General features: G+C 41.7%; 1 protein-coding gene across 1 annotated transcript in view; it reads left to right on the forward strand.

Moving 5' to 3' along the window:
* Nucleotides 1–27,067, forward strand: part of CRYBG3 (crystallin beta-gamma domain containing 3) — a 131,272-nt gene that overhangs the window by 27,493 nt on the left and 76,712 nt on the right. The window contains exons 2-3 of the mRNA XM_024198751.2: nucleotides 2,031–2,109; nucleotides 19,428–19,864. Coding sequence (XP_024054519.2) covers nucleotides 2,031–2,109; nucleotides 19,428–19,864 — 516 coding nt within the window. The remainder of the gene's footprint in view (nucleotides 1–2,030; nucleotides 2,110–19,427; nucleotides 19,865–27,067) is intronic.

The following is a 27,067-nucleotide window of genomic DNA, read 5'->3' on the forward strand; positions in this document are numbered from 1 at the left end:
ATGAAGGAGAGGGTAAAGGGTAGAGGAAAAATGATGATGGGGTAGGATTCTAATGGGCTATAAATACATGTCATAAGAAAAAGACAGGATGAGTTTTATTAATAATCCAGTTTGGTCCCATAAGAAGCAATGCCCTAAAAGCTAAGGGGAAAATCCTCCTCTTGTAGTGGATGTCAACCCCATTATTCAGCTTTTGCTATATGCAGGGAGCTCCTATTGACATCAAGTATATCAGCATCAAGATAAGCCATGTAGATCTGAGAGTAGGATTTTGCCCTAAGAGGGGAGAAACTAGGTTAAATACAGTAAAGAATTTTTATTATGGAGCGATGACCTGCCTAAAGGAGGTTGTGAAATCTTCCTCATGGAACACATGCAAGGCAAGACAAGAAATTAATAGGGATACAGTATTAATCCATCAAAACTTTCTCTCTGAGATGCAGCAGGGTGGACTAAATCTTTAATTTTATTCTTTCTTTCCATTTATATATGTGCTTAAAAAGTGCCTGTTGAATGAGCTAAATACTTCTGGACAAGTGTTTAAAAATACTTTAAAATAGTGATGCTACTGTAGTTGTTTTTGAGCTTAACCCTAACTTTTGAAAGAGAGAAAAGAAATGGCTCTTTCTGTCTCTGCATAAAAGGCTTAATGGCTAAATGCTGCTCTTTAAAGTTAGAAATAGCTGGTCTTATTTACTTTCTGCTGGAGGACTTTTGAAATCTGAGCAATTGAGAGGGGGAGGGATTTTTAGTCAGACTGTTGACAATTTTTTTGTATTTAACTCAAACACATGTGTATCTAACACATTTAACTCAAACTCCTGACAAACACCTGGGAGTAAAACTCTTTGTGAAAGAGTTAGACACGCACATGGCCCAGCAGCCAGTTAACTGAGAGAGCTTTTTAAATTCTCCAATGAAACCAGAGAAGACACTTCACTATTCCTGGTTATTTTAAAAGAAGCATGTGTAGAGGCTTTTTCCTTATTTTCAAAAAGCCAACAACTTTCAAATCCTCTTTTACATATCATAAAGAAACATACAATGACAGAAATGTGCCTTTCACCTGTAGTATGAATCTAAGTAGACTGAGAAGGCTTTATTGAGTAAGAGATACACTAGATGATGATTATCTTACTATAGCACAGTGTTTCATAAATACAGGGTACCTTGGTATAAGACTGTCTTCACAAATTGTTGAGAAGCCACCAAGTGAACTTTTCTTCTTCCCTATTTTTGCATGCAGGGGGATGAAGGTAAGAGTGAGATTGGTTTGGATTGTTGGCATATTACAGGCAGAACAGGCAGCAATGACTATAGTTAAGGTTGTCTGACACTTCCCATTATGGGACCCTGTTTTCAGTTGCTTGTAACTTAAACTGTTTTGGCTGAAACTTTCATGCCAATTGCCTGCCTAAGGCTGAAGTTTTTTGGGAAAGTTTCAGCAAAAATTGTCTGCCGTTCCCAAGAAAAAGAATAGGGGGGAAAGTATGTTGGTTTTATTCTTGTTAACAAACTACTTGTAAGAATTTTTTTGAGACGCTCTAGCATATCCCTGCCTTGGAACAACGACTTAAACTTTAGCAGAGTGGTCGCCCTGGTGTCAGTGTTGTGCCTTTTGCTGTCCCTGTGAAAATTCCCTCAAATTTGGCCAAGTTATAAGCTTCTGTCTGGAAAAAAATCTCAGTTTGGACATGTTTAGAGGTTTGTTAGTTTGACAGCTGAGGTTTTTGAAGATTCCATCTGCACTGAGCATGCGCCGTTTCCTCATAGCTCCAGTGTGCCAGCCATATTGTGCATGCACCATCTCCATACAGCAACTGAGCATGCTCAGTCCCAGTGTTGCAGGCAGGATTTTCTAATTTTTTTAAGAGTAAATATGTGCAATGTGCTCTTTTTTTTTTTTTCCAAAAACAAACAAAAATACTTTTCAGCTTTGCTTTTAAATTGCATGATGCAGTGCCTCTTGTGTTAAGTAGCTCTGCCTAATGCAGGTCTTTAAAATAGTTAAATTTATTTTTGATTTTCAGCTTTGCAAATAAGGAAGATGAATCCATCAGTGTGAAAAGTGATAAAAAGGAAAGAACGCTTCTCCCTGAGCTGTTAAAGGTATGATTTTATTTATTAATTTTCACTGAGCCAGTGTTTAGCTTGCCTTCCTCCTTCCCCCTTGTTAAGAAGTATTATTGGTACTGTTGTTATTTAATATTTTTACGGTGGTGGTGCCTAGAGGCCACAGTCAGGGATTGAGTCTCCACTGTGCTAGGCACTGATATACACAGAAAAAGACAGTCTCTGCTTCAAGCCTCTGATAGAAAGTTTACTTGGTCGTGCCTCAGTGCAAGGGGCTGGACTTGATGACTTCTTGAGGTCCCTTCCATCCCAACATTTCAATGATTCTGAAGTCCCTATCCTTGCTTACAATCTAAATAAATGCAAATTTAATGCTAATGAAACATGCAAGATTCACAGTCCTGGAGAAGAAAGTTATAATTTTATCCAAGGAACAGGAATTTTGCCAAGTGCCTCCCTAATGCTTCTTCCATGTGAACTAGAAGTACCAGTCTTCTCTATGCAGTGATGGCATCATTTTAAAACAAACAACCTTGAGGGGCCTCAAATCACACAAGTTACCAACCAAAACAACTGTATGATCTTTCTGCTGTAATCCTTGTCCTCCTCCTCCTTCCTCATTACCAATGTTAAACTTAAGAATGGCCATAATGGGTCAGACCAATGGTCCATCTAGCCCAGTATCCTGTCTTTCGACAGTGGCCAACAACTCATGCTTCATAGAGAATGAACAGGTCAGTTATTTAGTGCATCATCCCCTGGAGCATCTCAGAGGCTTAGGGTCATGAGGTTGTGTCCCTGACCATCTTGGCTAATAGACATTGATGCACTTATTCTCCATAACCTTATCTAATTCTTTTTTGAACCCATTTATAGTTTTGGACGTCACAACATTTCCTGGCAATGAGTTCCACAGTTGACTGTGTGTTGTGTGAAGAAGTACTTCCTTTTGTTTTCTTAAACCTGCTGACTACTAATTTCATTGGGTGACCTCGGGTCTTGTGTTATGTGAAGGGGTAAACTACACTTCCTTATTCACTTTCTCCACATCATGCATGATTTTATAGATTTCTGTCATATCTTCCCTTAGTCATCTCTGTTCCAAGTTGAACAGTCAGTCTTTTTAATCCTTCCTCATATGGAAGCTGTTCTATACCCTTAATAATGTTGCCCTTCTCTGTACATTTTCTGATTCTAATATATCTTTCTTGATATGAGGCGAAGCTTCATCTTACTGTGTCTTAATTTATGCCCCAATCCTGCAAAAGGACCATTAGTCTCATGTGATCAGGGCCTTCTATTGTAAGAGGTTTGGGGCAGGAACACTGTTTTGCCTGCAGAGTGCCATTCACGTTTATTTCACGGTATATATAATTACATACAGCGCTGCTACTCTCTGTGCAACTTTTCTCAAGATTGCCTCCGCCCCTCTGTGCCTCGACCCTCATCAAGTGGGATGACTTTTAGGGGTGAGAGGGTAGTTCATTCTCTAGTCACATCCATTCAATTTTTGGTGTGTCTGCTCAGACAGTTCATGAGAGTACAAGTTAGTGGAAACTATAGTGTGGACACCTGTCATTTCAGGTAGGCCACTGTACAGAAGATGTCTTTCAAATGCTACTGACTTGCACTGAATTTATTATTGCTGAGTGTTGAAAATATACAGAGAAAGAAATGGACCTTTCCCAAAAGACTTACAATCTATGTCTGACCTACAATACAGACACAAAACATGCTAGGGAACCAGGTGAGATACAGTCTCAAAACAGTGGCTCTTTTTCTCCCTTTTAAAAACACACACACAATATCTTTCTATTTTGGATTATTGGTGAAAAACTTTACATAAGAAGTTGGTTTTGAGGAAGGATTTCAATGAAAAGAGAGGGCATTTGGTGTGTCTGAATAGAACTGTTAGAAGCATAAGGGGTATATAGGATGAAATATGAAAATGAGAAGGTTTCTAAGGGAAAGAATGAGCAGGATGTGTGGGTGGAGCAAAGGGACCATCAGTCGTTTGAACCAGTGACCTAGTGGTTTCTTGTTTTTACTGACTATTGTGTTATTCTGGTTTAAAACAGAACAAACCCCCCCCCCACCTCATTTGTTTTTTACTTTGCAAAGCATAATACTAATTCAGCAATTATCATTTTTGTTATAAGTCTATTGTAATTACAGCAAATAATGAAATTCTCTATGCAGAGTCTGCTTCAGCCATCTTTTCTGCAATGTTGTACTAAAGATTGGTGTGAAAGAAAATTCTGTCAGAGGGTTCTGGCTGCAAGGAATCTAAACTTAAATACTCTCCATCATGTTGGTAGAGATCCTTGTTTAATAATTTCACCTTTTATTTGTGGTTTTATAATGTGCATCACATTATTTCCTGTGGTAATTCATTGTGCCTGTGTCTGAGAGTTGGCTTTGTAAAGACGGTGCAGTGTTCACATTGTCAGAATGCTGGCCATTTGCTGAGTATCTCAAGGATGCCTGTGGAGTTACAGTTAAACTGTTCTTCCTCAGTGCCCTTATGTGACTTACCTGGTGGGTCCTTAGAGCATCCCTGGATGTTTCTTTCTAGACTGCGTCTCAAAACAATTGTTAGTGTATTTTAGAAGTGTGTAGTATACAATGCCAAATAAATTATTTTCTATATATGCAATTTAGTAAAATTACAGATAATTGGATAATGTTGAGATGGAGGGGAAAAAAGATTGATTTCGCTTAAGGTTTAAAGTTAATTGAAATAGGGCCTCATTGTACCGTATTTGATGTCAGCCAAGTTGAGCTGTCTTGTGTAAAGATCCTTAATAGATAAAGTATTGCTACCCAGTTCAAAGAAATTGTTGAGAGACTCAATGGTTCAGCAATTTGAGTCATGGATAATGGTTGGTGTTGGAAGACAGATGTTTCAGTTTTATTGGATTAGATCACTAGATTTTTTTTTTTAAATTCTTCTGAATAGTCCTTTTAAAGTTGCCCTTTCACAAATAATTGAGATTTCTAGGTGGGTTGTGTGCATACACCCATGCACATATGGGTGGAGGGTGGCCCATCGAACTAAAAGTGGGATGAGAGTCTGTGACTGGTTCAGATCCAGTTGAGGTTAGTTGTGGATAACACTCACTACCATCTGATGACTATTTATTAGCCTGTATAAAATCAGTTGGTCATCTGTCACATTCCTGGTGGACACATGTCCATGTGATGGTGTTTTTGTACACTTATTAATGGTCTCAGCAGAGAGGACAAGGATAGAATAGCCTGGAGATTAGAAGTCCCTTTCCCTCCAAAGTAGAGGTTATCCCTACAAATCAGAGTTGAGAACTGGCTGAAGAGAGGTGAAAAACTTGTACAACTGTTGTACTTTTGTGTGGCTGTATTAAGGTTTTCAGTTCCCAGTACTTTCAATTCTGCATCTTTCACACATATTAAATGTTTTTCCAACTTTGATGAAATTTCCAGCCCATAGGGGGAAGTGTATGTAATACATGAATGTGGTCACCTTCTGAAATTCTAAAATCATTCTTTTGGCTATTTACTTGGGAAAGTATGTTAGTCAGCCTTTGTTTGATCAATATCCAGGAATCGTTTTTGAATTTTTATTTGTTATATGCATTGACCTCACCCTTTAATTCAGTACCAGAAGGTACATGGCTAATTGACATTACTTATTTGCAGATTGTGTTACAGCCAGGGCTGTAAACATGGTTCTTTCTGAATAAATGTTCCATTTAGAAAGGCAGCTTTTCAATGCCATTATTATTAATAAACATATAGCTCCATAGAGGTATATAGTGCTTGAGCATTTTTAGTCTCTGCATTGCAGAAGTACAAAATCAGTGTCCCAAACCTATTAATTTTGTTGTTGTCATTATTTATTATTACTTAAAATGGGCCACTTCTTTTTTTTTCCCTGGAACAGATATTAAATTTTTTTTGCTTCATCTTAAAATGTGTATGGGATTTTTTTTTGACAGCTTTTCTATAAACCTCTTAAAACAGTGATTTATAGTTGAAATGCAGATCTACTTAACTTCAGCTCTACTACCAGCTGCTCCACAAATACTTGTACTGTGATGAGCTCTAGGCCTGAAAATGACTTGGTACAGTTTTGACGGAGAAATTGCAATGTGCACTTTTAGAAAGGTTTGTATCTCTACTTTTAAACATTAAATATTGTATCATTTAAAGGTAACATAAATATGGCCTTATTTGTGCTCTTGCCATAATGGTAGAACTCAGTGTCAAGGAGCATGACCGTACAACTCTTAAGTTCTGGCTTAATTAACATATGTTATGAAGACAGCTATACATTTTTGTTGCCTTCACAGATTATCTACACCTAATGGACTTGAATCTCATCTCATTTTCATCTGTGTAAATTCCATCCCTGTAAAATGTGTCACATCAAGATTGGGACCAATATCTTCGCAAGCTTACTACATGCTTTTTTAAAGTAAAGTTCTAATTTAAGTTGGCTTTGAATGTGTTAACACAAAGTAACATTTCTCAGCTGGAGTGTGGACTCTTGCTGGATACCTGTTTATGGGACTTAATTAGTGAAGTTGGAGAGAGGAACTACTTCACTTTTGGGAGAACAGGGGTCTGGAGCAGTACTGCCAAATGTGAGTGTTCAAAAATCATGAGACTGCCTTAAAAATCTTGAGATTTAAAAAAAATATATGTGGCAGGCTTTTATTTGCCTTCTGGCTTTGAGCTTTTAGGGTTCACGTTTTCAATCTTTTCTCTTCAGCCATGAGGTCTAGAAACATTTTTTTTAAGCTGAGATTCTCACATTATCACATGATTCCAGAAGCTCGGACTTTAAAATAAATGTCAAATTATGAGATTTGCAATAAAATCATGAGAGTTTGCAACATTGCAGCCAGGGCCGGCTCCAGGCACCAGCCGAGCAAGCGGGTGCTTGGGGCGGCAGCTTGTAGGAGGCGGCATTCCGCCCAATCCTAGGGCGGCACAGCCGCGCTTTTTTTTTTTTTTGGTGGTGTTCCGCTCTGGCCGCCCTGTAGGGGGTGGCGGCGCAGAGTATGGGAGCGCCCTGAATATAATTAGTGAAGTGCAGCACTTCCTTAGTTAATACTTATTTATTGTCTAGTTGCCTTTATTGTTAGGAAAAATTGAAACAGAATACCAAAAAAAATATTACTAATCGTGTGCCTTTCCTCGTCTCATAATTCCACCTCCTCCTGGTATGTCCTGGAAATATAGAGACTGCAGTAGTTAATTATGTCAGTCGCTCAAAGATACCTAATTTTTTCTTTCACACTGTATGGAAAACAGAAGCCTGCTTCATATGTGAGATCCATGTGTTGCAGTTTAGCCCACACAGTGCAAAGCAAATGGAAGACAGTATCAAAAGGGGCAACGCTCTTTTTCTTCACTGATGAGAGAAAATATGCTGACAGTAGTTTTGCCATAGCTATTCTCTGTGGGAATATATAGGTCTGCCAACTACTCCAAACACTGTACATTAAACAAAATTCACCAAGAAATAGTTGAACAACTGCAGCACATAAAATTATGCTACTTTGTAGATTTGTGGTGCCTTTCATATAAGGATCTCAAAACACTTTACTTACACTAATGAATAAAGTTGTAGAGCAATGCTGTGAGGTAGGTAAACTGAGACACTGCAAGGTTAAGTGACTTGTCCAAGGACATGAGATGAGTTGGTGAGAACCCAGAAGTCTTGACTCCAGTCCTCTCCTCTTACCATTTCATCACACTGTATCTCAACCACAAAATGATACATTTTAAGCGGGGCTGTCGATTAATCACAGTTAACTCATGCGATTAACTCAAATATTAATCGCAATTAAAAAAATTAATCGCAATTAATCGCAGTTTTAATCACACTGTTAAACAATAGAATACCAATTGAAATTTATTAAATATTTTTGGATGTTTTTCTACATTTTCAAATATATTAATTTCAATCATAATACAGTATACAAAGTAGAGAGGACTCACTTTATAGTGTTTTTTTATTACAAATATTTGCACTGTAAAAATGGCAAACAAAAGAAATAGTATTTTTCAATTCACCTCATACGAGTACTGTAGTCCAATCTCTTTATGGTGAAAGTGCAACTTACAAATGTAAAATTTTTTTTTTTACATAACTGCGCTCAAAAACAAAAAATGTAAAACTTTAGAACATACTAGTCCACTCAGTCCTACTTCTTTTTCAGCCAATCGCGAAGATAATCAAGTTTGTTTACATTGGGAGATAATGCTGCCCGCATCTTGTTTACATATCACCTGAAAGTGAGAACAGGGATTCACATTGCACTTTTGTAGCCGGCATTGCAAGGTATTAACGTGCCAGATATGCTAAACAGTCGTATGTCCCTTCATGCTTTGCCCACTATTCCAGAGGACATGCTTCCGTGCTGATGATGCTCATTAAAAAAATAATGCATTAATTAAATATGTGGCTGAACTCCTTGGGGGGAGAATTGTATGTCACCTACTCTGATTTACCCGCATTCTGCCATATATTTCATGTTATAGCAGTCTTGGATTAGGACCCAGCACATGTTGTTCATTTTAAGAACACTTTCACATTAGATTTGGCAAAATGCAAAGAAGGTACCAATTTGAGATTTCTAAAGATAGCTACAGCACTTGACCCAGGGTTTAAGAATCTGAAGTGCCTTCCAAAATCTGAGAGGGATGAGGTGTAGAGCTTTCAGAAGATTTAAAAGAGCAACACTCCGATGCGGAACTACAGAACCCGAACCACCAAAAAAGAAAATCAACCTTTTGCTGGTGGCCTCTGACTCAGATGAAGAAAATGAACATGTGTCAGTCCGCACTGCTTTGGATGGTTATCGAGCAGAACCACTTAGCATGGACGCATGGCCTCTGGAATGATGGTTGAAGCATGAAGGGACATATGAATCTTTAGCGCATCTGGCACGTAAATATCTTGCAATGCTGGCTACAATAATGCCATGCAACTGCCTGTTCTCACTTTCAGGTGATATTGTAAACAAGACGTGGGCAGCATTATCTCCCGCAAATGTAAACAAACTTGTTTGTCTGAGCGATTGGCTGAACAAGAAGTAGGGCTGAGTGGGCTTGTAGACTCTAAAGTTTTACATTGTTTTATTTTTGAATGCAGTTATTTTTTGTACATAATTTTACATTTGTAAGTTCAATTTTCATGATAAAGAAATTGCCCTACAGTACTTGTATTAGGTGAATTGAAAAATACTATTACTTTTGTTTTTTACAGTGCACGTATTTGTAATAAAAAATAAATATAAAGTGAGCACTGTACACTTTGTATTCTGTGTTGTAATTGAAATCAATATATTTGAAAATGTAGAAAATATCCCAAACTATTTAAATAAATGGTATTCTATTATTGTTGAGCAGCACGATTAGTTTTTTTTAATAGCTTGACAGCCCTAATTTTAAGTGATAATTTGCTGGGGTATAATGGTAATAAAATTAAAATGTATGAATATGCTTGCAAGGTGTGCTCCCTCCACAAAGTCCAGTATAATAAAACAAATAGTTAACAATGGATTGTCATGGTGCTGTCTAGAATTTATGCTTCATAATCGGTGCTCATTTAGGGAGGGAGTTAGAGTCTAGTCTGAAATGTCTCACTGTTATGGCTTTAAGCTATGTCTTTTGTTCATGGAAATCTGTGTTTTAATGTTTTTAATATTTTCATTTCATTCACTTGTTAGGATAATAGAAGAGATTGTACTCTTGGCAGATTGACACATACCCTGCTAAATTAGCGCCTCTGGCAACTTGAACTGCTGCCCACGCAGTAACTGAGAGAAATCAACAATCAATGGTCACAAATAGCTGCTCTTTATATTTAATGATAAGTAAACCCTATGGCCAAACAGTCTGTCTTTAGGGTATTACTGTATCCTTGGGACTTGATCCAGCATTTCAGTGGGACTATTTATGGTAGCAGTGAACACTGTGTCCAATTGTGTGTGTTGGATCAGCCCCTTAGCCATTAATGAAATGTCCTTAATCTTGGTTTGAGTCAAGTTATTTGTCTTACATTATATTCTTGGATTACCTTTCCCCACTAGCTGGGTTGCAAATGAAATGAGCTTAGAGGCAGGGGGAATGAAAAGTGAAAGTCTTGGGAGTGGAGGGGGGGACGGACAGTGCTGCTTCTGATGGGAAGTTGAGCATGACGGTTCCAGCAACAACAAAGGCTTATTGGATGTAAAGACAGTGCAGTCTCGCCTCATTAATTTGGATATCCCAGTGCCACAATATATAAATTTAAAAGACAGAACGAGCAGTGTTGCTTGTACAATGCCTAGCACAGTGGGATCATGATCTAGATTGGAGGCTCGAGGGACTATCGTATTGCAAAAGATAAAGAAAATAATTAACAAAAATGTCGTCTTAGAGCACTAACAAATGTGAGGCAAGGGGGAGAATATTTGAAATATGAAGGGAAGGATTGATACATTCATGTGTTGGGAAATGATAGCTTTGCATAGCTTCTGTTGTCAGACTTAACATGTGCATTAAAATAATACACGTTGACTTGCTGCAATTTAAATGTTTCTCAGGAGTTTTGCTGTATCAGCATTGGCACACCTGCCTGCAACACTCATTATTGTTAAAGACTTAGAAGCCTACTTTCACATGGAACCCCCCAATTACCCTGAATTGTGTAAGTGATTCAGTGTTTGTGCAAGCAGGGACTACCAAACAGCTTTTCAGTGGGACATGAATCATGATTAAAACTAAGGGGCACAAGCTTACAGGCTTTCTGTGCACAGAGCTGCCACAGTAGGAGCTTCGTGTGTGGAGAGTATGGAGGACTGGACTCCTGGTCCCCAGAAGTGATTAATTCACTAACTAACCCACTGTGGTGCCTGGCTCCTGAAAACACATCTTCCTCTTTAAAATAAATGTTTTTACAAAAATTGAAAGTAGAGGAAATCTGTTGTGAAGTAGTAAATGTTGTCAACTAGTAAGTAAACCAAGCAAAAAAATTCTTACATAAAGTATTTAGTTTCTGCTAGATGGGAATTTAGTAATGTGCTCTCCCTTGGGCTTCATCTGCATGCTACTTGTAAACTTCGACTAGTGCAGAATATGGCAGCCTGCTTGCTTGGAAGTGCTATGTGCAGAGATAACTTCGTTGCTGCATTCAGAAAGCTATGCTGCTTTCTAATTCACTTCCAGTGGATGCTGTTGACCTGTACAGCAATAAATGGCATGTTGGCTAAAATAGACATCATCACATCCCCTTGTGATACTTCAGCAGTTGATCAAAAAAAGGTCTGGGAAGCAGGTGGGATTCAAGAAGGGGCCTTTAACTGTGTGGCTTGTATTTCCCCCTTCTTGATCTGAGAGGCAGAGCTGTGTAAGAGCACATTGCAAGGCCTTTCTTTACCAGGCTTTTGTGAAAGGGTTAACCTTAGTGATTTTGAAAGGGTGTATATAGGCCTAGAGGGGTGACCAATAAATACTGGGGGCGGGTGGATTGATGTATTTGTGGATGGATGGTAACTGATGAGCCCATGGTGATGAGTGTGTTATAAAACCCTGAATACAATAGAAAATCCTGCTTATAGATGGTCCTTGTTGATTAACTGAGCAAGGAATATAGTGTCATTTTACATGATTTATAATTGTTATTCTGCCTGTGCCTAGATCAGTGGTTTGGTACATTACACTTAATTATTTAAACTTTTATTAATTTTAATTAAGATGCCAGTACCTGACACATTGGTAAATGTTTTGAGAAAACATTTTGTAAAAACAAAATACCTTCCTTTAGCACTGACTCTGTCATTAATCTTTGCTGAAGAGTGAGGAGAAAAGGCATTTTTTGTATACATGGTATGGAGATTATTGAAGTATAAATTAGTAAGGTTCCACTTTACTTTAGTTTATGTTCATTTGCAGTGTTCTGCTTTTTTCAATACCATAACCCGAAGAAGGGGAATCGTGCCACAAAACTAAAAATGTTAATAACGGAGCTTATGAAATAGCAGAGTAAACTTACTCCACTCTTTGAAGGAAAAAAATAAATAGTAAAATATTGAGTTGGCGGTCAAAGATCAATGTATTTAACTGTAAGAAAAACTCTGAAGTAACCTGTTGCCTGCCTCTCATCAAAATTATCACTGGTCCCCATGTCTAAAAGGAGGCACTTCATTAAAATACTGCTTTTCATCACCCAGGCTTGTCAACCATTGGGTAGTCCTTCTACTGAACAAAACTCTTATTCTATCTACTTAAAATAACTAGCATAGCATTCAGTGTGCCCATCTCAATTATTTAAAAGGGATGTGTCCGCAAATAGAAACAGCACAAGGGAGTTAATGAAAATACTGACCTACTGCATGGGTAGGATAAGTGAGTGTTAACTGTTACACAATAGAGTTGTTTACTCTTATCCAAAGATATTGCTGATATAAAGATCCTACACAGATTTATATTTATTCAAATTCTTCCTCCCCTGTCCTGTTGATCAGAATAAGTTCTTACGAATTACAGCTAAGGAAGGTGTGGGTGTTTTCATACCTTAACATGTTAGTTTGAGAGAGACAGAGCCTACAGGTACCTCCCCATAGAAGGAAATGTAAAAAGGTATTTTGCTTGCAAGCAGGCATGGGCTCTTGGTCTCTGAGACTGTATGTTTTTTGCAGAAATAATCCATTGTCTTTTTGAGCTGATGAAGGACAAGAGCCTAATTCGATCTCTCTCCGTTTGGGGAATCCCCTCTCCTTGCCCAAAACAGTGGTCAGAGATCCTCCTTTACAGAAATGAGTGATAGCTAATTCTAGAAAAATTGATTAATAGGAAGAATTGGTAACCGCAGATAAAGGACATGAATCCATTTGCCCATTTAAAAGGCAAATATGCATGTTTCCCTTATGTAGGCTTTGTTGCATAAGTAATGCATTGTTTTTTAATAAAGTCCATCTTTAAGGCATGATCCTGCAACCCTCCCTCATGTGAGTAGTCACACTGAGGGTATGTCTACACTACGAAATTAGGTCAAATTTATAGAAGCCGGTTTTATAGAAATCAGTTTTATACAGTTGATTGTGTGTGTCCCCACATAAAATGCTCTAAGTGCATTAAGTCGGCGGCCCGCGTCCACAGTACCGAGGCTAGCGTCGACTTCCGGAGTGTTGCACTGTGGGTAGCTATCCCACATTTCCGCAGTCTCCGCCGCCCATTGGAATTCTGGGTTGAGATCCCAATGCCTGATGATGCAAAAACAGTGTTGTGGGGGGTTCTGGGTACATGTCGTCAGGCCCCTCCCCCTCCGTCAGAGCAACGGCAGACAATCAATTCGCGCCTTTTTACCTGGGTTACCTGTGCAGACAACATACCACGGCAAGCATGGAGCCCGCTCAGCTCAGCTCAGCTCAGCTCACCGTCACCATATGTCATCTGGGTGCCGGCAGACGTGGGACTGCATTGCTACACAGCAGCAGCTAATTGCCTTTTGGCAGTAGACTGTGCAGTATGACTGGTAGCCGTCATCGGCTATCTGGGTGCTGGCAGACGTGGGGCTGCATTGCTATACAGCAGCAGCTCCTTGCCTTTTGGCAGTGGATGGTGTATTACGACTGGTATCCGTCGTCGTCCTACTCCTCAGTGAGTTCGGTCAGAGGCACCTGGGCAGACATGTTTTGTCTCCTGGAGACTCAGTCCTGACGGCAGTCCTATTGAACCGTCTTAACGATGATGGCAAGCAGTCGTAATACAGCATCTTCTGCCAAGCACCCAGAAGATGCCGATGGCTAGCAGTCATGCTGCACCGTCTGCTGCCAGCTTAAGATGTAAAAAATAGATGGACCAAATTTGTTCTGTATTCATTTGCTTCCCCCTCCCTCCGTGAAATCAACGGCCTGCTAAACCCAGGGTTTTGAGTTTAATCTTTGGGGGGGCCATGCTGTGTGACAGTTGTTTGTGTTTCTCCCTGATGCACAGCCACCTTTATTGATCTTAATTCCCTGTAAGCCATGTCATCACTCGCCCCTCCCTCCCTCAGACAATAGTTTCGTGCCTTTTTTCAGCCCAGACGCCATAGCACTGGGATCATGGAGCCCACTCAGATCACCGCGGCAATTATGAGCACTATGAACACCACGCGCATTGTCCTGGAGTATATGCAGAGCCAGAATATGCCAAAGCAAAACCAGGTGAGGAGGCGATTGCAGCGCGGTGACGAGAGTGATGAGGAAATTGACATGGACATAGACCTCTCACAAAGTACAGGCCCCAGCAATGTGCAAATCATGGTGTTACTGGGGCAGGTTCATGCCGTGGAACGCCGATTCTGGGCCCGGGAAACAAGCACAGACTGGTGGGACTGCATCGTGTTGCAGGTGTGGGACGATTCCCAGTGGCTGCGAAACTTTCGCATGAGTAAGGGCACTTTCATGGAACTTTGTGACTTGCTTTCCTCTGACCTGAAGCACCAGAATACCAGGATGAGAGCAGCCCTCACAGTTGAGAAGTGAGTGGCGATAGCCCTGTGGAAGCTTGCAACGCCAGACAGCTACCGGTCAGTCGGGAATCAATTTGGAGTGGGCAAATCTACTGCGGGGGCTGCTGTGATCCAAGTAGTCAATGCAATCAAAGACCTGCTGATATCAAGGGTGGAGACTCTGGGAAACGTGCAGGTCATAGTGGATGGCTTTGCTGCAATGGGATTCCCAAACTGTGGTGGGGCGATAGACGGAACCCATATCCCTATCTTGTCACCGGAGCACCAAGCCACCGAGTACATAAACCGCAAGGGGTACTTTTCAATGCTGCTGCAAGCCCTGGTGGATCACAAGGGACGTTTCACTAACATCAGCGTGGGATGGCCGGGAAAGGTACATGATGCTCGCGTCTTCAGGAACTCTGGTCTGTTTCAAAAGCTGGAGGAAGGGACTTTCTTCCCGGACCAGAAAATAACTATTGGGGATGTTGAAATGCCTATCGTTATCCTTGGGGACCCAGCCTACCCCTTAAAGCCATGGCTCATGAAGCCATACACAGGCAGCCTGGACAGTAGTCAGGACCTGTTCAACTGTAGGCTGAGCAAGTGCAGAATGGTGGTAGAATGTGCATTTGGACGTTTAAAGGCACGCTGGCACAGTTTACTGACTCGGATAGACCTCAGCGAAGCCAATATTCCAGTTGTTATTGCTGCTTGCTGTGCGCTCCACAATATCTGTGAGAGTAAGGGGGAGACATTTATGGCGGGGTGGGAGGTTGAGGCAAATCGCCTGGCCGCTGATTACGTGCATCCAGACACCAGGGCGGTTAGAGTACAGTAGGGCGCAGTGCGCATCAGAGAAGCTTTGAAAACCAGTTTTGTGACTGGCCAGGCTACGGTGTGAAACTTCAGTTTGTTTCTCCTTGATGAACCCTTCCCCCCCCGCCCCGGTTCACTCTACTTCCCTGTAAACTAACCACCCTCCCCTCCCCCCTTATTGCTTGCAGAGGCAATAAAGTCATTGTTGCTTCACATTCATGCGTTCTTTATTAATTCATCACACAACTAGAGGGATAACTGCCAAGGTAGCCCGGGAGGGGTGGGGGAGGAGGGAAGGAAAAGGACACACTGCAATTTAAAACTTTAACACTTATTGAAGGCCAGCCTTCTGATGCTTGGGCAATCATCTGGGGTGGAGTGACTGGGTGGCCAGAGGCCCCCCCCCACCGTGTTCTTGGGCGTCTGGGTGAGGAGGCTATGGAACTTGGGGAGGAGGGCTGTTGGTTACACAGGGGCTGTAGCTGCGGTCTCTGTTCCTGCTGCCTTTCCTGCAGCTCAACCATACGCTGGAGCATTTCAGTTTGATGCTCCAGCAGCTGGAGCATCGACTCTTGCCTTCTGTCAGCAAGCTGATGCCACCTATCCTTTTCAGCTCGCCACTTGCTCTCTTCAGCCCGTGATTCAGCCCGCCACCTCTCTTCTCATTCATATTGTGCTTTTTTGCACTCTGACATTGACTGCCTCCACACATTCTGCTGTGTTCTGTCAGCATGGGAGGACATCTGGAGCTCCGAGAACATATCATCCTGAGTCCGCCGTTTTCTCCTTCTAATCTTCACTAGCCTCTGTGAAGGAGAAACATTTGCAGCTGGTGGAGGAGAAGGGAGAAGTGGTTAAAAAAGACACATTTTAGAGAACAATGGGTACACTCTTTCATGTTTAAATTTTGCTGTTCACATTACACAGCACATATGCTTTCGTTACAAAGTCGCATTTTTCCTCTTATATTGAGGGCCTGCCAGTTTGGTGTGAGAGATCACTCACGCAGTGCCAGGCAACAGAATTCGGCTTGCAGGCAGCCATGGTAAGCCACAGTCTTTTGGCTTTTTTAACCTTCATAAATGTGGGAATGGTTTCAAACAGCAGCGCCCTCATTTCCCATACCAAGCACCCGTTGCGTTGGCCATTTAAAATGGGTTTGCAATGTAAAAGGAGGGGCTGCGGTTTCCGGGTTAACATGCAGCAGAAACCCAACTACCCCCCCCACACACACACCCAATTCTCTGGGATGATCACTTCACCCCTCGCCCCCACCGCGTGGCTAACAGCGGGGAACATTTCTGTTCAGCCGAGCAGGAACTGGCACCTCTGAATGTCCCCTTAATAAAATCACCCCATTTCAACCAGGTGACCGTGAATGATGTCACTCTCCTGAGGATAACAAAGAGAGATAAGGAATGGATGTTGTCTGCATGCCAGCAAACACTGGGACCATACGCTGCCATGCTTTGTTATGCAATGATTCCAGACTACGTGCTACTGGCCTGGCGTGGTAAAGTGTCCTACCATGGCGGACGGGATAAGGCAGCCCTCCCCAGAAACCTTTTGCAAAGGCTTTGGGAGTACATGAAGGAGAGCTTTCTGGAGATATCCCTGGAGGATTTCCGCTCCATCCCCATACATGTTAACAGACTTTTCCAGTAGCTGTACTGGCCGCGATTGCCAGGGCAAATTAATCATTAAACACGCTTGCTTTTAAACCATGTGTAATATTTACAAAGGTACACTCACCAGAGGTCCCTTGTGTGCCCTCATGGTCTGGGAGCACGCCTTGGGTGATTTCGGGGGTTACTGGTTCCAGGTCCAGGGTGATAAACATATCCTGGCTGTTAGGGAAACCGGTTTCTCCACTTCCTTGCTGTGAGCTATCTTCATTGTCTTCATCATCATCATCATCATCTTCCTCGTACCCCGAACCCGCTTTCCTGTGGCGTGATTCTCCATTGATGGAGTCAAAGCACACGGTTGGGGTAGTGGTGGCTGCACCCCCTAGCATGGCATGCAGCTCCGCGTAGAAGTGGCATGTTTGCGGCTCTGTCCCGGACCTTCCGTTTGCCTCTCTGGCTTTGTGGTAGGCTTGCCTTAGCTCCTTAATTTTCACGTGGCACTGCTGTGCGTCCCTGTTATGGCCTCTGTCCTTCATGGCCTTTGAGACTTTTTCTAATATTTTGCCATTTCGTTTACTGCTACGGAGTTCAGCTAGCACTGATTCGTCTCCCCATATGGCGAGCAGATCCCGTACCTCCCGTTCGGTCCATGCTAGAGCTCTTTTGCGATCCTGGGACTCCATCATGGTTACCTGTGCTGATGAGCTCTGCGTGGTCACCTGTGCTCTCCACGCTGGGCAAACAGGAAATGAAATTCAAAAGTTCGCGGGGCTTTTCCTGTCTACCTGGTCAGTGCATCTGAGTTGAGAGTGCTGTCCAGAGCGGTCACAGTGAAGCACTGTGGGATAGCTCCTGGAGGCCACTAACGTCGAATTCCATCCACACTACCCCAAATCCGACCCGCAAAGGCTGATTTCAGCGCTAATCCCCTCGTCGGAGGTGGAGTAAAGAAACCAGTTTCCAGGGCCCTTTAATTCGGGGAAAAAAAGGGCTTCATCGTGTGGACGTGTCCAGGCTTAATTCGATTTAACGCTGCTAAATTCGACCTAAACTCGTAGTGTAGACCAGGCCTGACTGCACTGGGACTACTTGCATATGAGTGAAGTCTACTCACATACACGAAGGATGAAAGAACTGGGTCCTGTGTCCCAAACCATTTCACAGCCGTAACTAATAAATCTTTTCTGCTTGCTTGCAATACCATTCTATGAAAAACTGCTCCATGCTTCATCTCCTTTTTTTGCCAGCTCAAATTATTTTTGTTCTGTTTCCATTGTACAGTGCTTTACCTCCACAACCATTGTCCTGTGAGCCTCAAAGCCCAGGCCTGTTTTTCATAAAAGTGGCCTTTCAAGACATCTGTTACAATTTAAAAAAGTACGTCTGATTTTAAGTCCTCGATAATGGGGCCAATTTCTGCCACAGAAAGAAGTAGAGGTATCTTAAATAGCAGAACAGAGTAAAGGAGATTGGACAAAGCTCTTAAGAATGGTCTCGTAAATAGCAGAACAGCCAGAAGTAATGCAATGCTTAGAGACAGTTTAAGGTTTTTTGGAGTAGAGCAGGGGCGGGCAAACTTTTTGGCCTGAGGGCCACATTGGGTTTCGTAAGTTGTATGGAGGGCCGGTTAGGGGAGGGGGTCGTTGCCCGGTCCCCACCTCCTATCTGCCCCCCCTCCGGGACTCCTGCCCCATCCAACCCCCCTGTTCCCTGATGGCCCCTCTGGGACCCCTGCCCTATCCACACACCTCCACTCCCTGTACTCTGACCGCCCCCGGACCCCCACCCCCCCCATCCAACCCCTCCTCTCATTCCTGACGGCCCTCCGGGGCCCCTGCTCCATCCAACCACTCCTTCTCCCTGTCCCCTGACTGCCCCCTGCCGCCCCATCCAACCCCCCCTCCTTCCTGACCACCCTCCCCCAGACCCCTGCCTCCATTCAACCCCCTGTCCTGTCCCCCCCCGACCGCCCTGACCCCTATCCACACCCCTGCCCCCTGACTACCCCCCGAACTCCCCTGCCCTCTATCCTTCCCCCCCTGCTCCGTGCCCCCTTACCGAGTTGTCTGGAGCACCAGTGGCTGGCGGCGCTACAGCCACGCTGCCTGGCTGGAGCTGGGCCACGCCACCGCCACCGTGCAGCACAGAGCACCGGGTCAAGCCGGGCTCTGCAGCTGCGCTGCCCCAGGAGCTCACAGCCCTGCCGCCCAGAGCATTGCGCCAGTGGCAGAGCGAGCGAGCTGAGGCTACAGGGGAGGGGAAACAGCGGGGGAGGGGCTGGGGCTAGCCTCCCGGGCCAGGAGTTCGGGGGTGGGGGAGGATGGTCCCGCTGGCCGTAGTTTGCTCACCTCTGGAGTAGAGTCTGAAAATCGATGTATTGGTTCTGTTTCAATATTCTTCTTTCTTTTTTTTGTTTTTTTTTCTTTTTTTTTTTTTTAAAGATTTCTCAAAATGCAGAGAAGAACCACTCCATGGAAGATCTAAGCAACTCTGTTATCACAGAAGAATTAAAAAAGGCTAATAGCCTTCCCAGTTTGGCTCCTGGACGCAAAACAGCAGGACGTGACAGACAACCCAAAGAAGGCTTTTTCCAGTTCCTTGGAAGCTTATTTAATATTGGATCAAAATCTTCTTTGGGAGAATCTAAACAATCTACCCTCCGAGATGGACACAACAGACCTGGAAAGGATTTGCAGAACCCAACTGCCCTTCAGGAAGATGGGATCACAAAGCATCGGAAAACTGAAATATTTGTCATTTCTACTGCTGGAACAGAAGAGGTAGCAGTGCCTAAAGAAGAGCCTACCTTGGTTAATATTAGGGAGGTTGGCTATCAGGATTTACATAGAGGACAGGAACAAGCTGCTAATGCACTAATGTAAGTTCTAAAATTTGAATACTTAATTTTAATATTAAAAATGTCTAATGGCTACAGTGACTAGCTCTGCCATACGTTTGGTAAATGTCCCATATCTCCAGACCTATGACAGTCTGGGGTGCAATTCAGACCAGTGAGGGGTTGTGTCACCACCTGCCATGCAACCTTGGGTGCCTCACAATATTTTGCTGCTGTAGCTCCCACCTGGGCCACTCACAAACAGCATGCAGGTCACACCCTGAGTGTCTGTATAGCTGCAGCCTGCCAGCCATACATCAGTCACACTCTGCCTCCCAGCAGCCTTGGTTACTACTTGCAGGGTGACCCCAACACACTCCCAGTCCCGGATTTTCTCACAAAAACATGTGTTCTGCACTGTCTAGCCCACTCCTGGATAGTCCAGATATATTTGGTAAGGTGTTCCTCTAAAGGAATCAAAATACAAGTCTTCTACCTTAAATGGAATTACCCAAACATTTCACAACACTGGATTAGTTGTAATTAAAGAATAAAACAAGTTTATTTAATGTCTTATACTTATACACACTTAAAATCTCTCTCTTTGTAGTTAAAGTCAAATAGTTACAAGAGAAATAAAGATAAAACACTTTCTGAACTTAACAAACTAGACTTGGTCAAGGTGAAGTTCTTACCACAGGTTCACAGTAACATTGCTGACCAAATCCTCAGGTCAGGATCTGCTCCCAAAGTCTACAGTTTGTTTTGTTTTCTTAGGTGAAGAGAGAGAGATGGATAAGGAGAGAGAACATGGGGTGTTTTTGTCCCTCGCTTTTATAGTTCAGTCACCCTTTGAAATGTATTTTCCTGTGCGTTACCCCTTAGATAAAGTTAATGCCTGCTGTGAGGACAGAGACAAGGAGTCTAGTGGAGAAACAGGCTGCACACTGCTTCTTCTCACCTCTGTTTGCTGAAATGCAGATTTTCCTTGCCTCCTGTCTTCTTCCCCCTCGCTGTCTGAGGATCCTGTTTAAAACTTATATGTAAATTGGGGTAAATTCACATTCCTTTGCTTAAGGTAGACCTGTTTAACCAGTTCTGCCTAATCAGTGGGTTCGAACATGTGCCTAATTGGTGAGTTCGAACATATGCCACCAACGTAGGAGGGGACATTTTCCCCAAGTATTAGAACAGTAGGGTAAGGGCTAGAGGGATCAGATAGTCCTGAAACACATTCAGCATTTCATGGGGGTGGAAGAAGGGAGGAATGAATTTATTTCCTTCCATCGCCTTATTTAGGCAATAACTATCAGGATTTTGTGTGGCCTTTTTATGTAGTATATTAATTTTAATATTTTTTCTGTACATATGTTCTTTCTTTTTTTGCAAATAAGGATCCTAGATTTTAAAAATTTTCCATAGTCATCTGCCTTGGTTATTTCCTATAATAACTTCTGTACTTTTTGTTTCCCTTTATTCTTGAGAATTGTTTTGTAATCTTTAAAGGTTTATATAAAAATAGGTATTTAGCCTAAATTTGGTACATCCTTGACAATCCTGTTACATTTCCAAAGGTACAGAAAGTGCAGTATGTTTCTACTCTGCATTTAGCAGCTAGAAAATAAAGTAAAGTAGACCCACAGAGTTACAAACACCAGAATTGCAAACCGACCAGTCAACCACATACTTCATATGGAACTGGAAGTACACAATCAGGCAGCAGCAGAGACCCAAAAAAAAAGCAAATACAGTACCGTACTGCGTTAAACGTAAACTACCACAAAACAAAGGGTAACATCTGGGTAACATCTGTGATTGACAGCGGGGTGTGTGTGCGTGCATGTACAATATATGGGGAGGGGGGGTGTATATGTGTGAAACAAATGCAGTGTATCATTTTAAATAACTAGCTTCTGGTTAATATCTAGCATGTGAAATCACTGACCGAGAAGGACCCTGTTTTTGATCTTGACCCTAGGATTCCCAACATTTTTCTTGTAGCCCTCTGCACATTTATCTGAAATTTTGATTAGGATATGCTGATTGGGGTATCTGTAGCAGTTCTCTTGAAACTTTATTTTTGTTGGCAATGTGAGGGGGAAATAACACCTAGGGCTTTAAGAATGAAAGGGGGGACTTAACTTTTTTTTTTTTTTTTTTTTTAAACTATTGCATTAAGTATATTCACCTACCGGTAGTGTGAAATGTTTCAATTCCACTTGGGAAACTGGGATCTTTCTTAATAACATTTTGATACCTGCTTACAAGAATTGCTTCCATATTGAATCACTTCTGGGATATTACTCTTGTTGTCATTTATCTGTAACTTTAACAGGCGGTCTTCTAACTACAAATGCCGAGGATGTGGCATCTGTGCAAATGTCCCTATGCTGTAGAGACTGAGACTGTGGTAATCAGGGCTCAAAAAAAATTCTTGAAACCTACTAGAGGGAGGCTGAGGCAACTGCCAGTCTAGAACCTGTATTGCCACCATCACAAGGCTCTACCCTCTGCAATTTAAACAAATAACAGTTGTATACTCTTTAGCCTGAGTTGTATTTAATTGTAACACAGTCAGCCAACTTTTACTCAGATGGTTTATTATGGTAGAGCACAAAAAATGCAAGGCTCTTTCAAGACAGAAGATACAGCCCATGCCCTGAAAAGCATACGATCTATTTAATGCACTTTACACCTTTTACCTTTTTTTAGAATTGAACTTGCTTTCCCTGCTATTCAGTGAGCCCTTGAAGCATATCTGCTGAATATATTATTTGCTGAATAATATATTCGCCTCATAGTTTGACTAGCCCTCAAACAAATGTATCAAATATTGAATATTCCCCAAATACTGTTTAACAGGCCTACTTACTACACCACTCTCTTGCTGCAGCTGCTATTTTTTATTTTTTAATTATTTACCACTTGTATTGTGGTGGCTCCTTAAGGGCGCAAGCAGGTTGGGCTCCATTGTGCCAGGTGCTGTGCAAATATGATGGATTCCAATCCCTGCCCCAAAGACCTAGTTTAAAAAGATAATGGGAATAACAGGTCTACTCCCTTCCTGGCTCCATTCCACCTTTTCTCTTCTATAGTAGATCATGTGTATCTTTTCCTGCATTTTCTTCAGTGGTTCCTATTTTTCCTTCTATTCCTCCCGCATTCCTCACCCTACCATTACCTCTTTCGCTTTCCCAGCGATGTGTTCTCTGCCTCTTCCCCTGTCCCTACCATCCCCAGTTCTTCCTCCAAAAATCTCTATGTATATTCTCCTCTACTTCTGTTTCCTAATTTAGCTCTCAATCTCTCCTGCCCACTCACCCCTGCCCTCTAACATGTGAATCTTGGAAATGTAACCAGACATCTAATATCCAGTGGAATAAAGATACAGGCCACAGACAATACCAAAAACAGGATAGTGGGAAGTAGGCTCTTGTCCAGGAGCAGAATGTGAGAAGCCTTTCTTTCTTTCTTTCTTTCTTTCTTTCTCTCTTTCTCTCTTTCTCTCTTTTTCTGCTACCTTCCCCCTTCCCCAGCCTCCTGAGTGCTGTGCTGACATGATACATATCCACTCCTCTACCCCACCTCCTGCTTTCTAGGTACTGCAAGGTGAGTGTCTTTGGTAGGTTTAGCTTCTGATTTCTGCACCATTGTCATCCTTTATCTTTCCAAGAAGCAGAGTGAATTTTACTTGATTTTTGTCTGTTTGCCTGATGCCCACAGGATTATAAAAAGCAAAGGTGAAAACTGAAAAAACAGGTTACTTTTGACACTGCAGCAGTGTGTGCAAACTCTGAGCACCGGTAGCTGAGATGCTGGAGCCATCTGTCTGCAGACTAAAGTTGGAAGCTGAAAATTCCAGCTCCAGAAGACATACCCATCCTAGCTCTGAGATAGCATGCTAAAAATAGAAATGTAGCTACAGTGACGCAGGCTGCGTGCCCTGAATGTGTACCTATGGTCTCTTACAGGACCTTACTCGGGGAAGCTGGCCCCTCCCCCCACTGCTCACGCTTCAATTCCATTTTTAGTGTTCTAGCGCTAGTGTGGATGTATGCTTCATTCATATTTGGAAGTTCATATTTTCATTCATATTTTCTTCACAACTGATGATGGCTTTTAATGGAAGCTTACATACTGCAGAACTTGATGGCACTTACTCATGAAAGCTTCCTACTCCCTATAGTTGAGTAGGTTCTTAAGCCCAGTTGGTGATGGTGAAATCAAACTTGCAGGGAGTATTAGGGTCAATCTTACTATATAACCTTCTCCTGAAGTGCTATCTAACTAAACCAAGTCAAAATGCATTTTATTCTAGATAACTGAATACATTTTTATTTTATTTTACTTGGCTTTGACCAGGTTAGCAAGGAAAGTTTGGGGTTTTTTTTGTTTTTTTTTTAAATCTCTTCCATGATCTATTTGATTCTGGAGATGGCAGCAGCTATATATCTCTGTATAATATGGGTTTTTACTGGAAACTAATTTTTGCTTTGAATGGAAGACTTTTTTGTGTGTTTGGCGGTGGTAAATTTGTGTAAACATTAAAACACTGATTATATTTTACTTTTAGCCTACTTCTTTAAAATACAGTACCTTTGCCCGACCCCACACCATATTGTTGAGTACAGTAAAAACATCAGAGGACTGCTGTGCAATTCTGTTTTGCATACATTTTTCTCTTCTTAAAAGAGCATGTTTTGAAAATTAGTTTGCTGTTTGGTGTGTGATGTCTGACTTACACACCATGTTGGTTTGGATTTACATTGTCTACATTTGAAAGTTGCACTATTTTAACTAAAGATGTGATTTTTAAATCAGATTAGTTAAAGTGCTGCAAATCCCTGTGTGGACACTCTTATTTCAGTTTAAACCAGACTTTTCATTTTAGATTAAGTTAATTAGCAGTAAATTTAAGCTAAACCAAATAAATGATGGCACGGAGGTTTGCACTGATTTAACTAAATCATTGTAAAAACAGATTGCAGTTAAAGCAGTGCAACTTTCTCTTGTAGCCAAGGCCTTACTCGGGAAGTAGCTGTACTACTTCCTGCTGTATTGTAGTACTCTTCCTTTATTATACAAATTTAAAATAATTTCTCCCACTTCCCACAGCTTCCTCCCTAAGTATTGACCAGTGGAACTGACTCTCACTAAATGTCATTAGATTGTAAAAGTGCTCCTGATTGCAGGTGTTCTATCAAAATGGTTTTGTAGAGTGTAGTGAGTGGAGTAATTAGAAGGCACTTGGGAGCTAGAAACAGACAACATTAAAGGGGAAAAGACAAATGGAAAAGGACAGTGAAGAGAGAAAAGTGACTGGGAAAATGAGGGGACTTGGGGGAAGGGATGGTGGGAATATGCCTGTCTAGAGTATAGATGTCTGAGTGCATTTGAGATAGGTCCACTCATAATATTAATTTAAATTGTGACTATAGCTTCCAACCTAGACATGATAGAAATCATAGAACAAGTCAAGAGTTTAATGATAACCAGCCGTGCATTATTGAGCTTCCTTTCCCATGAGAAACACTCAGCATGAATTTCAGTTAATTCTAATCTGCTACTGAAGATAAATTTTGAGGTTATCTATCATTAAATGGGAGGATATGATGATAAGCAATAGCAAGAGAATTACTAGAGTGTATAATCCTCATCGGCATTATTGCTGTTTTTATTTTCACAACTAGATACCCCATGTATTAAAGGTCCCATTTTATTAACCACTACTTTCTGGAAGCAATGTTTTGCAAAACACTAGAAAATCAAAGCATACTGTCCTATAGTCTGAGGTTAATTTTGCACTCAGTGGGAGGCCTCAGTTTTGGAAAAGACTCAAGTTTCCAGGCCTTAAGCCAAAGAAAGTGGAATTCATGAGCTTAGTCAGTGCATATGTGAGGGACAACGGACATAGGCCACATTATTCCTCCAGCACCCCAGCTGGCTGATTCACAGAGGCAATTATACCTAGAGGGGTTTTGGTCCTCTTGGCCAGATAGAAGTGAGTGGGAAAGGGGAAGGCAAGAGGAAAAAATAGTGATATGGAGCAAGGTTATTATTTACTATTAAAACAAGGCTTTATAGTTGAGAAAACCGTACGAGAGCTACAGCTACAGTAAGTGAAGATGGTGAGCTGGTAAGAGTCTCAAGTTAAGATACCATTTGATTTTTCCATGTGTTTGAAATTGTTGATGATTTCATTGCAATTAAGAGCAATCTTCAGACTAGACTCTTTGCACTGTTAAATGCAGATTTGAGGGAGGAAAAGGTAGTGATATGAGTAAAATACTACTGCTCATAACACTATATTTAACTGCCGAAGGAGGAGTGTAAAGTGGGTTAATGGTTGCTAAGCTTAACAAAAATCTCTTATTATAAAAAAGGATGGATATTTTATGTGGTATAATCTCCACTGGTTTGGGACTGATACAAAGGTGAGAAACTCAGGTTTGTTTTTTGCCTTCGCATTCCTCCTCAATTATGTTAAAAGCCAGTTACCCTGCAAACCTATTGTATTCGTGGATCAACAGAATAGGAGCAAAACAATCTGAAAAAGTAGCTTTTCTTCTATCCCGTGTGATTCTTGTCACAATCTTGTCTTTTAAGTTACTCTAAAAGGAAATGGGATGGGAGAACTCATAAAATAGGGCCCCAAATAGTAAACACATACAATATTACTGCATAAAACCCTTGTCTCCCATCATATGGAATTATTTCACTGACTTTCCAATGTATATCACATTTTACAGACACATTATGGTTAGGTCTTAAATTTCACACACTTAAGGCAGTTCTGCACTTACAGCACTGCAACAGTGCAGCTGCACTACTGTAGAACTTCAGTGAAGGTGCTACTGTACTGACGGGAGAGCTTGTCTCATTGGCGTAGTTAATCCACCTCCTCGAGGTGGTATCTATGTTGGTGGGAAAGCTTCTCCCATCCACACAGTATTTTCTACACCAAGGGTTAGGTCAGTATAACTGCATCACTTGGGGTGTGGATTTTTCACACCTCTGAGCAACATACCGGTAGTTCTACCAATGTAAATGTATAATGTAGACTCAGCCTAAAGGCTTGATCTTTCAAAACACTCCTGGGTGTGGTTCCTACTATCATAAGTACCCCAGCTGAATTCTCAGCACTTCTCTTAATAGTAATCATTGTGTTCTGTATGTTTCTGAAGGTAAAACTCATAAAATCTACCATTCATTTTGCTCTTTTTCCTTTTCTGAAAGATGTTGTTT

The sequence above is a fragment of the Terrapene carolina genome, unplaced genomic scaffold, assembly GCF_002925995.2.
Source record: "Terrapene carolina triunguis isolate 2854851 unplaced genomic scaffold, T_m_triunguis-2.0 Scaffold558, whole genome shotgun sequence".
Taxonomy (NCBI): domain Eukaryota; kingdom Metazoa; phylum Chordata; order Testudines; family Emydidae; genus Terrapene; species Terrapene triunguis.